This window comes from Oncorhynchus kisutch, linkage group LG12 (genome assembly GCF_002021735.2).
Source record: "Oncorhynchus kisutch isolate 150728-3 linkage group LG12, Okis_V2, whole genome shotgun sequence".
NCBI classification, from domain to species: domain Eukaryota; kingdom Metazoa; phylum Chordata; class Actinopteri; order Salmoniformes; family Salmonidae; genus Oncorhynchus; species Oncorhynchus kisutch.
In genome coordinates this window covers 30,805,588-30,821,440 of record NC_034185.2, presented here as the reverse complement: position 1 = coordinate 30,821,440, position 15,853 = coordinate 30,805,588, and the positions used below count along the sequence as shown (strand labels likewise).

Below are 15,853 nucleotides of genomic sequence, written 5' to 3'. Positions count from 1 at the left end.
TTCCGTGTCCCCTAAATTGGTTGTTTTTATTCACGAGTAATATTGTTTTTACTGCCAACCTGATATTGTCATTTGAATCATTCACAATAACTAATTTTAATTAAAACGTCCAAATAGGGACAATGTTATGATTTCTTAATAACATCCTATTGTGGAACCAATGGATCGTAGAGAGACTGAGGGGAATCACTTTCCTGTCACACATTTTCCCAAACAAAGCAATATGTTTAGTATTAAGACGTGTCTTGATATCAAATACTGTTAGTACTGTAATATAGGCTTTATTTGTTTTTAAATGTAAAAATAAATAAACTGGTTGCCACAAAGACGCTATATCGTAATAATTCATGAAAAAAAACTATTATTTTTGTCTTAATTGAAGGTAAGGCATAATGTTAAAGAAGATAAATGGTAGAAATAGGCAAGGTGTGTGGCTTTGGGAACTAGTGACGACCATTTCCTTTTGACAGGAACTTCCGCATGTAGCTACATCCGCTTCTTTTCCCCTTCCAGTCATTTCTAGTCCGCTTCTAGTAATTTCTACGGCGAGTGCGCAAGCTCCTTGCATTTCAAAACGAGTTTTCGAGAAAAACCAGGGTCCTAAAACCAAGCACACCGGCGCTCAGGTACATTTCTACGGCCATAACGCAGTTTTAGATAGATGAAATACAAAGGATTTACAGTCGATTTAGCTAAAGTTAATGTTTTGGTTAGCGATTAATCGAATTTGTCAGTTAAAAATACATACATAGTAGCTACACTTTGCCATCTAGGTTGATATTACCAACGTTAGCCTGTGGCTAGCTGTGTAGCTAACGTAGCTTTTCGTCACGTTTCATCCTTTTTGGTTATAAGCATTTGTAATTCATTTAACTAGTTAGTTAGCTGACGTTAGCCAGCTTTAGGAAATCATTTTGAACAGTTTTTTTTTGGTAGTAGCTAGCAAATAACATTAGCTACTGTAGCTAACCCATTAACTAGACACCGCTGTCATCATGGCGAAATGGGGAGAAGGGGATCCACGCTGGATCGTGGAGGAGAGAGCCGATGCAACAAACGTCAATAACTGGCATTGGTGAGTAACGTTAGTGTGCTTTCTTCAGCTAGATGGGCTGTCTCAGCAGACCTCGGCAAAAGGCCTTTTTCAAATATCGCATGTTTTGTGGGATTCGATTATGCTGTCGTATACATTGCATAACCTGCACCTCCGTTTCTGTTCTTATGAGGGTGCTTGTCGGCAGGTCGTTATCAAGTGAGGGGTTGAGAGAGGCTACAGCAGCATCTGAGCTGTACTGTCCATAAGCCGAGGAACGCTCACCTACGTTCTCTTATGAGAACGAAACGTTCATCTACGTTTTTTAATGAGATCGGAGTTGAGCGTTCCGTAGCTCTCTACCCTAGACTATTTCTGCGTTTTAAAGATGCACTATGCAGAAACAGCTCCGCCATTTCTTGGTTGCTAAAATTGTAATAGTTAGCCTCATTTCAGTTAATCTGACAAAACAAGCAAGTATAGTGTAGAGAATAATTGTACTTTCTAAACCGCTATGAAATATTTCCCATGACCAAAAATATAGCTGGTGTACAATAACGTTACCAAAAGTAAAAGATACAAAAACGAAATCTAAGGAATGGAAGCAATAGAAATACTGCATATAGAACATATCTACTGCTTTTTAGACTTGCTTTCAATGAGAGTGAAAGATCTGTAACTCTGTGACTTTGGTGGACGATCCACTTACTTATAGTCTTCGTCAGTATTAGTCGTAATACATATAAAACCTAGCGGTCAAACACAGAAATGGTTCCAATCGTTTTTCCACCGTTCGTTTGAGCCATTGTGGATTTTAGAAACGCTTCAATTAAGGGCTGTGTTTTCATGTAGGTTTACCCTGCCGGTACGTTTTGATAACTATGCTAATTAGCTGTTAATGCGGATATCATCTAGAACTACAAATGCCTGTCTCAAGCTTAACGACACTCACGAGGGCCTTGAAGATCTGGACGATACTGTCAAATTGAGGCAAAGGTAAGAATCTCTGGATTAGCTATCTAATGTTAGCCTCATTTAGTCAATCAGAAATTGACAATTGTTAACTGTCTTGGGCAAGTTTTAAATTGAAATAGCCTATCTAGTTAGCAACATTAGCCTGGCTAGGTGGCTATATTAACCGTTTGTTTCTCTAGCCATTTAAATTAATTATACATGAATTAAAACAAGTTTAGTTGTCTTTGGCTTTATAAACTAAGTCTAGCTTGCTACTTAACTTAGATGGTGAAGCTAGGGCTAGGCATTCTTTGTGTGTTTGTGGGTGAGGGGTGGGTAGCCTACTTGACTTATAGCTACCCTAGCTAGCTGTATTATTTTAGTCTTGCTTTTTGGGAGGTTTCAGAGATGGACTGATTAGCATCCTCTTGAGTCAACAGTGTGCTTAATTTACTGTGGGAAAACATTGTTTGCTGTTATAGTCTGGACAGATCATTAGTATAGCTAGTATGCAATGTTATGTAACCTTATTTAGTCCTTCCTACTATGGTGGGTTTTAAAGTAATTGGTACTCGCATGTTTATTTGAGGTAGAATTACTGTCATGTTATTGATGCCAAATTGCAAACCTTATTTGCACCTTCTTTATTCCAGAACCAGTGGGTGTGCCTGAGTCTTGCCACCTCTCAACTAGGTAAGCTGTTTCAACCTGGACCACTATTCTCCTGCTTTGGTCTGTTTCTGACATGGCAGGAAGACGTTGCATGGGTTTATTGATATATAACGCATGCTCCACTCTCAAGTTGAACTTGGTGACTGATGCCATGGCGGTGGCTGCTAAGACGGCAGCAGCTGCGAACCAGAAGACTGCAGCTCAGGTCCACACCTTCCCTGTCTGTCGGTTGAGTAGTATTGGTTAGTACCGTGCGTGCCTTTAGGTTTCTCTCCATGTGTAGACTATTGTACTGGCCTTTGTGGTACAGTCTTTTCATATGGGTAGTTGTTTTTTGCATCGTATTGCTTAGTTTATAATTCGTCAATTTCTGATTTCAATCTAAGCCACAGATGAACTTTCTCCATTTTGTACTTGATGTTTATAGATGCAGACCCGAAGACGTTCAAGCAGCACTTTGAGAGCAAGCATTCCAAGTCTACAGTGTTCCCGGTACTGGTTGATGTGCAGGCCTAAGGAAGCACATACACCAGCTGTAGGTCCATTTGATTGTAAGATTCTGCCATCATTTACACACAGTAGACAGCGTAAACCACCATGTTGTCAACAAAATGCTGTCCTCAATGCTGAAGTTGTATTGCCTATGGCTCAATATGTGGAAATGCTGTGATCACTCATTGTCTTTAATGTTGTGATTCATAGGCACACGATGACCATGAATTGAATGCTGCAACTGAGATGGAATGACGTCAAGGGACACATACTGAGACCCAGAGTATGACTGGACATGGGCCTAAAAGTGCTGCAGAAGCACACAAGCACCCCATTTTATGTTTATTCCATGGTCAACCATCTCTCTAGTTAACCATTACTCCACACTATACCCTTTTATGGTCTTTCAACACTTCAAGTTTAAATCTGATCTCTATAAACCCACCCTACCTTCGCCCATTTTCCCTATGCTGCTTCCTTCACTTGTTCTTCTCCTGATTTGATAACATCTAGACTCAGTAACATGTTTAAGTGTTGTGGTGTATTGTTTTTGCTACCTTTTTTTAATCTGTGTAATGTTGTCCTCCTGCTGCTTATTCTGGGGTTCAGACTGAATGCAGTGGTAAATAATCTGCTCACAATTGACAGCAGCAACATGGACCTGTTAAATTGACAAGAAGTGTGTTGATATAGCTGCGATTAGGCATTGCTTCCTTGTTTTGAGTATGTGTGTTTCTCATTTTCCTGGAGTTGGCTAGCTTTGATAAAAAATATCAAATTTCAATTTGTAACTTGCCTACCAAAATCACAATATTCTGTTTTACACTTATTTGTGCCGGTCTAATTCCTAAAATGGAAAAGCAGAATCTGTGCGCTCTCGGATGATGATGATAATAGTTCATATGGTGCTCTTTGACGTTCCAGGTTTGTGACATTGACTAAATCATTTTAATGTTGGCTTAAATTCAGAGGTTTATATGTATGCATTGTTTACTATTTTGATTTCTTAAACGATGTAATTGTTGGACTTCAGGTGTTTGACGTCATTTGATGGGTGACGAGGTGCATTGTCAAATACACTTATCCATAATGGATACATTCTGCAATGAGTTGATCTGGGTTTGATTCTGCAACAGAACATGTCAACAAGTTAGTTCTGAATTTATTTTCATACAGCAGTGCATTCTGACACCATGAATTGAAATAGATTTCATATAGTTAAGGAAAGACTGACACTGGCTGAAGGAGAAGAGGATCTGGTTAGCTGAAATAAGGTTATTAGGCTAATATCAACTAGATAGCTAGTTCTTTTTTGCAGAGAATCTTAGTATTCATGGCATGTTATAAATACTAGACTGCTACTAGGATAGTGTTCTATACAAGACCAAATGCATAAACAAATATTAGTTCAGTAAGATATAGAACAGTAAATACACTTTTTTTTAAAGTAGTGACGGTGTCAGCTAGAGATGATGTGCAGGGTCTTGCATGATAGCTACTTTGATGGTAATTATCATTTTCAAATCTGGGTAAATAGAGCACGCTATATTGATAAGTCACCTTGTCAGAGAGATTCACACGGTTATCAAAACGTATGGAGTGTTAGGCTCCCAGGTTTTTTGGTTTTCTTCCCCTATGGTCTGTCGAGAAGCCTCTGGAATGTTCTAGTTGGTGGCACTGACTGAAGGGTTTTAAGCAAAGCTATTTCTGGAGCACCGGGGACAGGGTACAACTGTGGTGCAGATGGGGGATATTTATAACACTTGACACCAAACGGTAGCAATGATCACAACCCTCTGAACTGAAAAGAGCTACGAGTGTGAGAGTGAAATGTTTTCTCTACCTGATCATTACTTTTATTAAGGGGAAATTACATAATGGTCTGCCTCACTGTGATCATGGTGCGAGCTAAGTAAACACTGTCAACGAATCCCCTTAACTACAACTGAACTATATTTTTACAGGAAACAATTCACTTGCGTATGAATGTTATTAAAGGAGCTTGACTTTTGAGTCCCTCTAGAAAAAGCCCTTGAAATGGGGAAATCCTCCAATAGCAAATGCTTGATTCTGTTACAGAATGCTTTGTTAGTGACTGTTTCCCAATGAACGCGACCCAGTTGAATATGTTCATTGTTTGTCCCTACAGGACCGAACGAGATGTGACCGGCTGGTCAACAGACAAGCTGAAGGAGCTTCTATTGGGGCTGCGCGTGGAGGGCCCAGAGGGGAGCTGCGAGGTCACTGACATCCCCAATCTGGATGGTGAGGCATCCATCAACAACCGCAAGGGGAAGCTCATCTACTTCTACGAGTGGAACGTCAAGGCGACGTGGACTGGTGAGTGCAGCAGATACTAGTGTTGAACGGTATAATTATAATAATTATACGGTATAACGGCACTAAAATGTCATGATACGGATGCCAACTTTTTAGAATACCGTAGTACCGTTTCATATAATACTACTGAATATTTCGGCCTTACCGATCAAATGAACCTGCTGGCGCCTAGTTTGTTAATACATTCAGTGGAATTTAAGCAACGGCCACAAGTAAGCTCCGGTTCAATAATATCCACTTCACTTGTATGCGCATATCACTTGTGGTAGCTGTAATCAGCCAACCACATCCTCTTCCAGCCCTCACTCACCGCTTCTCTCTGTCCACTCTTCATGCACATCTATTCCTCCATCAGTTAAAAAAATATATCATTTAGACGTGGTGGGGGTGCACAGGCCCTGATGAGTCTTCTGTTATGGTTGTAGATTTGTTCAATTGGAGCAGTGCGCAAGATTTGATACATTGTTTCATTTAGTCGGCTGTTACAAGCCATAAGCACAGGCCAGTCTGAGTAGACTGCCAGTTCGCTATCACGCAGCCTCGTGAGTGCCAGAGAGGGGAAATTGACAAGCATGCGTGCAGCTTTACAGCAAAGAAAACCCCTTGTCTCTAGCCTAAACGGTTCAAATAAGACCCATATTACCAGAGATTCCTTTTATTCTTTCTATCGGTATTCGCGTGCATTTTATATCGTTTCACAAACCATGTCGCAGGCCGTTTTAAACTAATCCCGGGTCGCTAATTATTGGTTTGATAACAGTGTTCAGTCATGTACCCTAGCTAGCTAACAACCTTAAAAGTTGGTTTAGGTAAATTTGATTGGCACAGGAAGAAAGGAAAAGGGTCTGCTACTCATGAGATGTGATTCATATAGGCCTAACGGAAGCCTAAAATACATCAAAAACTGATCTCTTTCTGGTGCTCCTTAAGTTCTGTTTGGTGCTTAGTGTTTTGAAAGTTGGGAGCAGTGTTTGTGGGAGAGAGAGTGGTGTGTTTGGGGGAGACCGTGTGAAGGAGGGAGGTGTGTTAACTGAAGCCTGCCACAATGACATGCAGCTCACGCCCGTATATTCCTGCAGCCAAAGGTAGGCCTTTGCAAATATGAGTAAATCAACCGATCTATGCCGTATTCTATACAAGTAGAAGTGTGAATTGTATTGAGTGGAAGTGTGAATTTAATTGACAGGTTTTTGCGTAGCACATGCTCAGAAGATTAAGAAAACAGGAACAAGCATCCGGGGGACAAGGCAAAGGGGACGGCTAGGCAATTTTTTTTCCTACCGTGGTATCATGATACTTGGCCTCGTGACCACTAGCAGACACACACACACACATCACTCTATATGGAACTCATGTTGAACATAGGTTTTCTGACAGTGTATTTTCTACGAAATGTATCCTACATTTTGTTTGAAGCAGAGGGTTTTGCCTACTAAAGAGCAGCATAGCCCTTGTTTCCATGGCAATGAGACTGTAATTATATTCTCCAGCACACAAAGCCCCAGGGGTTCAGTGAGAAGTGGGTGGGTTGTCATAGTGTCTCTTCAAAGTAGGTTTCATGACATCTCTTTCTCTCTCGCTCTGTCCCAGGAACATCAAAAACCGGAATCAAGTACAAAGGGAACATCGAAGTTCCCAACCTCTCCGATGAAAATGACATGGACGACCTAGATGTAGGTTATGACAGAATGCTAATTTGCACATCGACCGCTGAAGGCTATTGGTTGTAATGTTATTTCTTTGCGTTACTTTTGTAATGGTAAAAAGAACAAGACCACACCTAACATTGGGTATTATCTTTGCCCCCCCCCCCCGGGCACAGATCAGTGTGTCACTTTGCAAAGATGAACCCAACACAACCCTCACCGAACTCATGAAGAAGGAGGGAGCGAAGAAAGTGCGCGCTGCCCTGGGGAGCTATGTGGACCACCTCAAATCCGGTGAGGTCTTTATTTATTAAAGTCAATTTAACCCTTGTGCCTGTTTAAACAGATATTAATAGTTGAGCTTGATACTGATTGAAATTGAACTTTTCCGATGAATGCAGAGTTCACTCAGGGCATGATCCTCCCAACGGCGAATGGAGTGGCGAGCAAGCCACAGCCAACGCAGACAAAGGTCAAAGTGGACAAAACCCAGGTGGGTGGCAGTTGCCTTCTCACCTTACGTCCCCATTATCTACCTTTCTCCTTTCTATTTCACATCCGTCATGGATTTAACAATGGTGGAAACTCTCTCCAGCTAATATTTACTTCAATCCCATACACAAAAGGAGAAGGGGGAAGAATTGAGACAAAGAACCCCTGTATCAAGGGGCTAATGAGCATGATTAAAACCCTACTAGCAATAACAAACCGTGTAGGAAATGTTTCATACATGTTGTATGTTGAAGAAAAAAGAAATTGGAATGCTTTTTTTATTGACAAGAATTCAACTGATAAGTGTCCATTCAAGTAGAATTCCAACATGGGTAGTGAATTAAGTGATTTCCCCATCCCCCTTATTGATGTAAAGCGCCACATAATGAATCCAATACGTAATCCATCTACTGAACTTCCCACGTTCTGGATTTTAAGTATTCATAATCAGAATTTCTGAATAACAGGATGATCACGCTTGTCTATGTCCCCAGATTGGCTCCTCCGTATCAGCCCCCTCTCCTAGCACAGGGGTCAAGATCCCCACCTGCAAGTTTAGTCTCAAGGAGACCTTCCTCACCTCACCTGACGAGCTGTACAGAACCTTCATCAACCAGGACGTGAGTAGTAAAGTAGTCAAATACTAGCTTCCCTTCCTTGTCCTTTCCTCCAACATCACTGATTGGGCCAGATATGACAGGCTGAAGTAATATGCTTGGAAACCAATTCAGGGATGAATTCACAAGGAACCAAACAAACGCGTAAGGGCAGAAACTGGAGGGACTAACCTGAACTTGTCCAATAAACACTTGGAAGAGTTTATATTCAAAAAGCTATATCCATTTTCAGAAATGTTGGTAAATTAACATTTATTGTTTCAAGAATGTACAAGTTTTTTTTCACAATCTAATCATGGCATTGGGTTGTGTAATGACAGACATCTATTTGTTTAAGATCTACCACTTAATGTTTTCATTTCAGAGAGACAAATCAGGATTTTTAGCAAGCCGCTGTATATCCGCCTCAGGTTTTACAGTCAAACATAACAAATACAGCTTTGTGACATAAAACATAATGAAATACTGTCATATGAGATCTGTATATAAAACATTTACATTTCACATTTGTCATTTAGCAGATGCTTTTATCCAGAGCGACTTAGCTTAGTGCATTCATCTTACGATCGCTAGGTGAGACCACCACATATCAGGAGTCAAATATACAGGATACAAACATTCCATTCCAGCTAACCATAATACAGCGTTTTCCAAAAACAATTCTTTAATTAATATCTAAAATCTATAAATGAGATGTGTAATATTTAACACACATGAAGGTACCCATAGGCAATCATTTCTGATGAAAAACAAGTTTAATAGCATTTGAAATAAACTTTTAATTTGGTTTTCATTGCAAAACATTACCGTTGCGAAAGGTTTTTCTACGGTGTGCACTAATGAATACACTCCAGTACTTTCCCTAGTCGGTAGAGAATGGTTTAATTCACAAATTTGACATTAAAGTATCAATAGCAACAAAGCTGAATTGACACAATTTGCATAAATACAATTTGCACAGAAAACCAGTAAGTATATATTTGAGTGCATGTGTTTGTTTGCCTTCAATGGAAAGTATTCTATCAAGGTTTTGATAGAATTGATTTGCTATTGTTTTTCTCCTGTACTTCACTAGTGCAAATAATTTCACCACTGCAAATAATTTTCAGCGCAAATTTTTTTTTATTCACTCCAATACCCTTATGTTGGATTTTACTGTATCTGTTGGTTTTAATAGGGATTGAAGACCAACCTCAATAGACTAGACTTTAACTCAGTGGATTACTTCCGCTTTAAAAATGTTGCCTATTATAATATAACGCCTACCTACTTTTTAAATTGTCGTCCCATAACTCTTTTGAATCATGCCTACAATTGGCTGAGGGCATAGGAATCAGTGCTGATTTGACTAATCTATGGTCTCCTCTCTCGTAATGCAGATGGTCCAGGCATTCACCCATGCTGCAGCAGTGGTCGACGGAGACAAAGGAGGGAAGTTTCAGCTGCTAGAGGGAAGCGTCAACGGAGAGTTTCTGGAGCTGGTGAGGACATGCATCTGCTTGAGCTCATGTTCTGTTGATCATGACCCATTGGTGGAGAAATACCAAATCTAACTGGTTTTGGTTTCCACTTCTTAGGTCCCAGATGAAAAGATAGTTATGAAATGGAGGTTCAAGACCTGGCCATGTGGTAGGTTTCCCCACCTTGCCCAGTGGGGCCCTTGATTTGTGTGTGTTCCTGGGCAACTTTCAGCATTTCTCTACTTAGGTCTTTTTTTTTATCCGGGTCATTTCTACAATTCTTAGCTGCTTTCTCCACTCTGCTCCTGGGCACCCTCAGGGTATATAGGATTTGGTCCATCCTACAATGAACACACCTGACTCAACTAATTACAGGCATGATGATTAGTTGGATCCAGTGTGTTGCTACTTGGCAGAACCGTGCATACCCTGTTGGGTGCCCACAACTGGACTTGAGAAACCTTGGATAGTAACATAACTGGCTTGGATATATTATTGTTTTAGCAACAAGTGATTCTAAAACTGGCTCTGATTTCCCTTTTCCAGAGCACTATGCAACTATTACCCTGAACATGAAGGATCGAGGCAATGAGACTGAGCTGAAGGTAGAATTTAAAGGAGTCCCGACGGTAGAGGAGGATCGGACAAAAGAGGGTTGGAAGAGACACTACTTTGAAGCCATCAAACAGACTTTTGGATTCGGGGCCCGACTCTACTGAATGTCTTTAAAAAAAAAAGAGAAAAAAAAAACCTGATTATTTAATGTAGATGAATACTCTCTTTAGTGCAGTCTCTGGTAGCACCAGCCCTACATCGTGCGTAGACAAACGGTGCCTTTTCCACTTGGAAGACTGGCAGTCCGTGTAAGGGTCATTGGTTCAAGGCTTTCTTTGATGTCTGTGCTTACTTTACTGAGTCTATAGGCAAAATGAGATGTAGAAACAATTACTCGATTGACAGTATATTTGGAATTAACTATTAGCATTCTCAATCTCCAATTCTGCACATTTGAAGTGTGTCATGCTGAAATAAATGACATTTTTACTGAATTATGTTTTGGGGGTTTAATGACGACTAACTGCAAGACAAATGATTAAAAGAATGCTTGTTAATACTGTTGCTCGATGGCTACCCTATGTCCGGTGATGTTTCTCTGGAAAAAATTGTATGGAAACATGGTTGCTCTCAAGCCTGATAATCTTAGTCTGAATAAATAAAAAGCATGCATATTTTAACAAAATTAAGATGTCAAACAATTCGCATTACACATGAAAAAATGGACAGCAAGGGATACATTTAATTACAAAAGGTTTTGGCATCAATAATATAGTTCAGCTAACACATCCAGAAGACAGTCCTTTGGATACAATCGTACAAGATCTAGACGGATGGATGGGGATATATTATCCCACTGGATATACAAGTAACTGACAAAATAAAGGAAACTCCAACATAAAGCGTCTTAATAGGGTGTTGGGCCACCACGAGCCAGAACAGCTTCAATGCCTAGATTCTACAAGTGTCTGGAACTTTATCGGAGGGATGCGACAACGTTCTTCTATGAGAAATTTTATAAATTGATTTGTCGATGGTGGTGGAAAACACTGGACTACCAAAAGGCTCCTCCTGTGGCTGGGATTAAAAAATATATAAATATAGGACAAAAAACATCACGACTAGAGACAACACTACATAAGATGACAACATAGCAAGGCAGCAACATGGGATAAACAGTGCACAGAGAACAATACATCACACAATGCAGCCACAACTGTCAGTGTCTATGATTGATTCTTTGAATGAAGAGATTGAGAAAACTGTCCATTTGAGTGTTTGTTGCAGCTCGTTCCAGTTGCTAGCTGCAGTGAGCTGAAAAGACGAGCGACACGGATGTGTGTGCTTTGGGAACCTTTAACATAATGTGACTGGCAGAACAGCTGTTGTATGTGGAGGATGAAGGCTGCAGTAGGTTTCTCAGGCAGGGAGTGAGGCCTAAGAGGGTTTTATAAATAAGTATAATCCAGTAGGTCTTGCGACGGGTATACAGAGATGACCAGTTTACAGAGGAGGATAGAGCGCAGTGATGTATCCTATAAGGAGCATTGGTGGCAAATCTGATGGCCGAATGGAAAAGAACATCTAGCCTCTCAAGCGCACCATTACCTGCCGATCTATAAATTATGTCTCGGTAATCTAGCATGGGTAGGACGGTCATCGGAATCGGGGGGTTAATTGGCAGCTGGTGTGGAAAAGGAGCGATTACGATAGATAAAATCAAGTCTAGATTTAACTTTTGCCTGCAGCTTTGAAATGTGCTGAGAGAAGGACAGTGTACCGTCTAGCCATACTCCCAAGTACTTGTATGAGGTGATTACCTCAAGCTCTAAACCCTCAAAGGTAGCAATGACACCTGTGGGGAGAGGGGTAATTCTTCTTACCAAACCACATGACTTTTGTTTTGGAGGTGTTCAGAACAAGGTTAAGGGCAGAGAAAGCTTGTTGAACACTAAGAAAGCTTTGTTGTAGAGCATTTAACACAAAATCCAGGGAGGGGCCAGCTGAGTTTGAGACTTATCTGCATATAAATGGATGAGAGAGCTTCCTACTGCCTGAGCTATGTTGTTGATTTAAATTGAGAAGAGCGTGGAGCCTAGGATTGAGCCTTGGGATACTCCCTTGGTGAGACAGCAGATTTTCTGATTTTATACAGTTGAAGTCGCAAGTCTACATAGGTTGGAGTCATTAACTTGTTTTTCAACCTCAACAAATTTCTTAACAAACTATAGTTTTGGCAACTCGGTTAGGACATCGACTTTGTGCATGACACAAGTAATTTTTCCAACTGTTGTTTACAGACAGATTATTTCACTGTATCACAATTCCAGTGGGTGAGAAGTTTACAAACAAACACAGTGCCTTTAAACAGCTTGGAAAATTCCAGAAAATTATGTCATGGCTTCAGAAGCTTCTGAATTGACATAATTTGAGTCATTTGGAGGTGTACCTGTGGATGTTTTTCAAGGCCTACCTTCAAACTCAGTGCCTCTTTGCTTGACATCATGGGAAAATCAAAAGTAATCAGCCAAGACCTCAGAAAAACAATTGTAGACCTTCAGAAGTCTGGTTCATCCTTGGGAGCAATTTCCAAACGCCTGAAGGTACCACGTTCCTCTGTACAAACAATAGTAGGCAAGTATAAACATCATGGGGCTACTCAGCCGTCATACCGCTCATGAAGGAGAAGTGTTCTGTCTCCTAGAGATGAACGTACTTTGGTGCGAAAAGTGCAAATCAATCCCAGAACAACAGCAAAGGACCTTGTGAAAAATCTGGTGGGAACAGGAACAAAAGTATCTATTTCCACTGTAAAACGAGTCCTATATTGAAATAACCTGAAAGGCCACTCAGCAAGGAAGAAGTCACTGCTCCAAAACCACCATAAAAAAGTTACGGTCTACGGTTTGCAACTGCACATGGGGACAAAGATCGTACTTTTTGGATAAATGTCCTCTGGTCTGATGAAACAAAAATAGAACTGTTTGGCCATAATGACCATCATTATGTTTGGAGGAAAAAGGGGGAGGCTTGCAAGAACACCATCCCAACCATGAAGCACGGGGTGGCAGCATCATGTTGTGGGGGTGCTTTGCTGGAGGAGGGACTGGTGCACTTCACAAAATAGATGGCAGCGTGAGGAAGGACATTATGTGGATATATTGAAGCAATATCTCAAGACATCAGTCAGGAAGTTTAAGCTTGTTCGCAAATGGGTCTTCCAAATGAACAATGACCCCAAGCATATTTCCAAAGTTGCGGCAAAATGGCTTAAGGACATCAAAGTCAAGGTATTGGAGTGGCCATCACAAAGCCCTGACCTCAATCCCATATAACATTTGTGGGCAGAACTGAAAAAGCGTGTGCGAGCAAGGAGGCCTACAAACCTGACTCAGTTACACCAGCTCTGTCAGGAGGAATGGGCCAAAATTCACCCAACTTATTGTGGGAAGCTTGTGGAAACCCAAAATGTTTGATCCAAGTTAAACAATTTAATGGCAATGCTACCAAATACTATTTGAGTGTAAGTTAACTTCTGACTCACTGGGAATGTGATGAAAGAAATAAAAGCTGAAAGAAATCATTCTCTCAACTATTATTCAGACATTTCACATAAAATAAAGTGGTGATCTTAACTGACATAAGACAGGGAATTCTTACTAGGATTAAATGTCAGGAATTGTGAAAAACGGAGTTTAAATGTATTTGATACACTGCCGATTTTGCAGGTTTTCCTACTTACAAAGCATGTAGAGGTCTGTAATTTGTATCATAGGTACACTTCAACTGTGAGAGACGGAATCTAAAACAAAAATCCATAAAATCACATTGTATGATTTTTAAGAAATGTATTTGCATTTTATTGCATGACATAAGTATTTGATACATCAGAAAAGCAGAACTTAATATTTGGTACAGAAACCTTTGTTTGCAATTACAGAGATCATACGTTTCCTGTAGTTCTTGACCAGGTTTGCACACACTGCAGCAGGGATTTTGGCCCACTCCTCCATACAGACCTCCTACAGATCCTTCAGGTTTCGGGGCTATCGCTGGGCAATACGGACTTTCAGCTCCCTCCAAAGATTTTCTATTGGGTTCAGGTCTGGAGACTGGCTAGGCCACTCCAGGACCTTGAGATGCTTCTTACGGAGCCACTACTTAGTTGCCCTGGCTGTGTGTTTCGGGTCGTTGTCATGCTGGAAGACCCAGCCACGACCCATCTTCAATGCTCTTACTGAGGGAAGGAGGTTGTTGGCCAAGATCTCGCGATACATGGCCCCATCCATCCTCCCCTCAATACGGTGCAGTCATCCTGTCCCATTTGCAGAAAAGCATCCCCAAAGAATGATGTTTCACGGTTGGGATGGTGTTCTTGGGGTTGTACTCATCCTTCCTCTTCCTCCAAACACGCGAGTGGAGTTTAGACCAAAAAGCTCTATTTTTGTCTCATCAGACCACATGACCTTTTCCCATTCCTCCTCTGGATCATCCAGATGGTCATTGGCAAACTTCAGACGGGCCTGGACATGAGCTGGCTTGGGCAGGGGGACCTTGCGTGCGCTGCAGGATTATAATCCATGACGGCATAGGGTGCTACTAATGGTTTTCTTTGAGACTGTGGTCCCAGCTCTTTTCAGGTCATTGACCAGGTCCTGCCGTGTAGTTCTGGGCTGATCCCTCACCTTCCTCATGATCATTGATGCCCCATGAGGTGAGATCTTGCATGGAGCCCCAGACCGAGGGTGATTGACCGTCATCTTGAACTTCTTCCATTTTCTAATAATTGCGCCAACAGTTGTTGCCTTCTCACCAAGCTGCTTGTCTATTGTCCTGTAGCCCATTCCAGCCTTGTGCAGGTCTACAATTCTATCCCTGATGTCCTTACACAGCTCTCTGGTCTTGGCCATTGTGGAGAGGTTGGAGTCTGTTTGATTGAGTGTGTGGACAGGTGTCTTTAATACAGGTAACAAGTTCAAACAGGTGCAGTTAATACAGGTAATGAGTGGAGAACAGGAGGGCTTCTTAAAGAAAAACTAACAGGTCTGTGAGAGCCGGAATTCATACTGGTTGGTAGGAGATCAAATACTTATGTCATGCAATAACATTTTATTAATTACTTAAAATTCATATGTGATTTTCTGGATTTTTGTTATAGATTTCGTCTCTCACAGTTAAAGTGTACCTATGATAAAAATTACAGACCTCTACATGCTTTGTAAGTAGGCAAACCACTGCAAAATCGGCAGTGTATCAAATACTTGTTCTCCCCACTGTATGTTATGTTTGATAAAGTTTATATACAAATATCTGAGTTTATATTGGCACATTTTGCTTGGTAGTTCCAAAACATCCGGTGATTTTGCAGAGAGCCACATCAATTTACAGAAATACTCATAATAGAAATTTATAAAATATACAACTATTATGCATGGAATTATAGAAACACTTCTCCTTAATGCAAACGCTGTGTCAGATTTAAAAAAAGCTTTACCGAAAAAGCACACCATGCAATAATCTGAGTACAGCGCTCAGACAACAAATCAAGCCATACAGATATCCGCCATGTTGTGGAGTCAACAGAAGTCAGAA

The 15,853-nt window shown here is 40.8% G+C and overlaps 1 protein-coding gene across 2 annotated transcripts; it reads left to right on the top strand.

Moving 5' to 3' along the window:
- Positions 1-204: 204 nt before the first annotated feature.
- On the top strand, positions 205-10,755 carry ahsa1a (AHA1, activator of heat shock protein ATPase homolog 1a). 2 transcript variants are annotated; one of them, XM_031837373.1, is made up of 12 exons: positions 1,796-2,029; positions 2,641-2,680; positions 2,790-2,901; positions 3,087-3,210; positions 3,362-5,491; positions 7,082-7,164; positions 7,314-7,431; positions 7,539-7,630; positions 8,124-8,249; positions 9,626-9,727; positions 9,824-9,875; positions 10,253-10,755. In XM_031837373.1, the coding sequence occupies exons 5-12, from the start codon at positions 5,212-5,214 to the stop codon at positions 10,423-10,425; spliced, it is 1,026 nt and encodes a 341-aa protein (XP_031693233.1). In that variant the 5' UTR covers positions 1,796-2,029; positions 2,641-2,680; positions 2,790-2,901; positions 3,087-3,210; positions 3,362-5,211; the 3' UTR covers positions 10,426-10,755. The 2 variants fall into 2 exon arrangements, with proteins under 2 accessions (XP_020352320.1, XP_031693233.1); XM_020496731.2 differs by lacking the exons at positions 1,796-2,029; positions 2,641-2,680; positions 2,790-2,901; positions 3,087-3,210 and adding an exon at positions 205-1,075 and having other exon boundaries at positions 5,301-5,491.
- The last annotated feature ends 5,098 nt before the right edge of the window (positions 10,756-15,853 follow it).

Bases quoted from the DNA above. Each gene is read 5' to 3' on its own strand.
- ahsa1a (XM_031837373.1), top strand. From the start codon at position 5,212: ATGCTTGATTCTGTTACAGAATGCTTTGTTAGTGACTGTTTCCCAATG. The intron at 5,492-7,081 runs GTGAGTGCAGCA...GCTCTGTCCCAG, and splicing joins CGTCAAGGCGACGTGGACTG to GAACATCAAAAACCGGAATC. The intron at 7,631-8,123 runs GTGGGTGGCAGT...CTATGTCCCCAG, and splicing joins TCAAAGTGGACAAAACCCAG to ATTGGCTCCTCCGTATCAGC.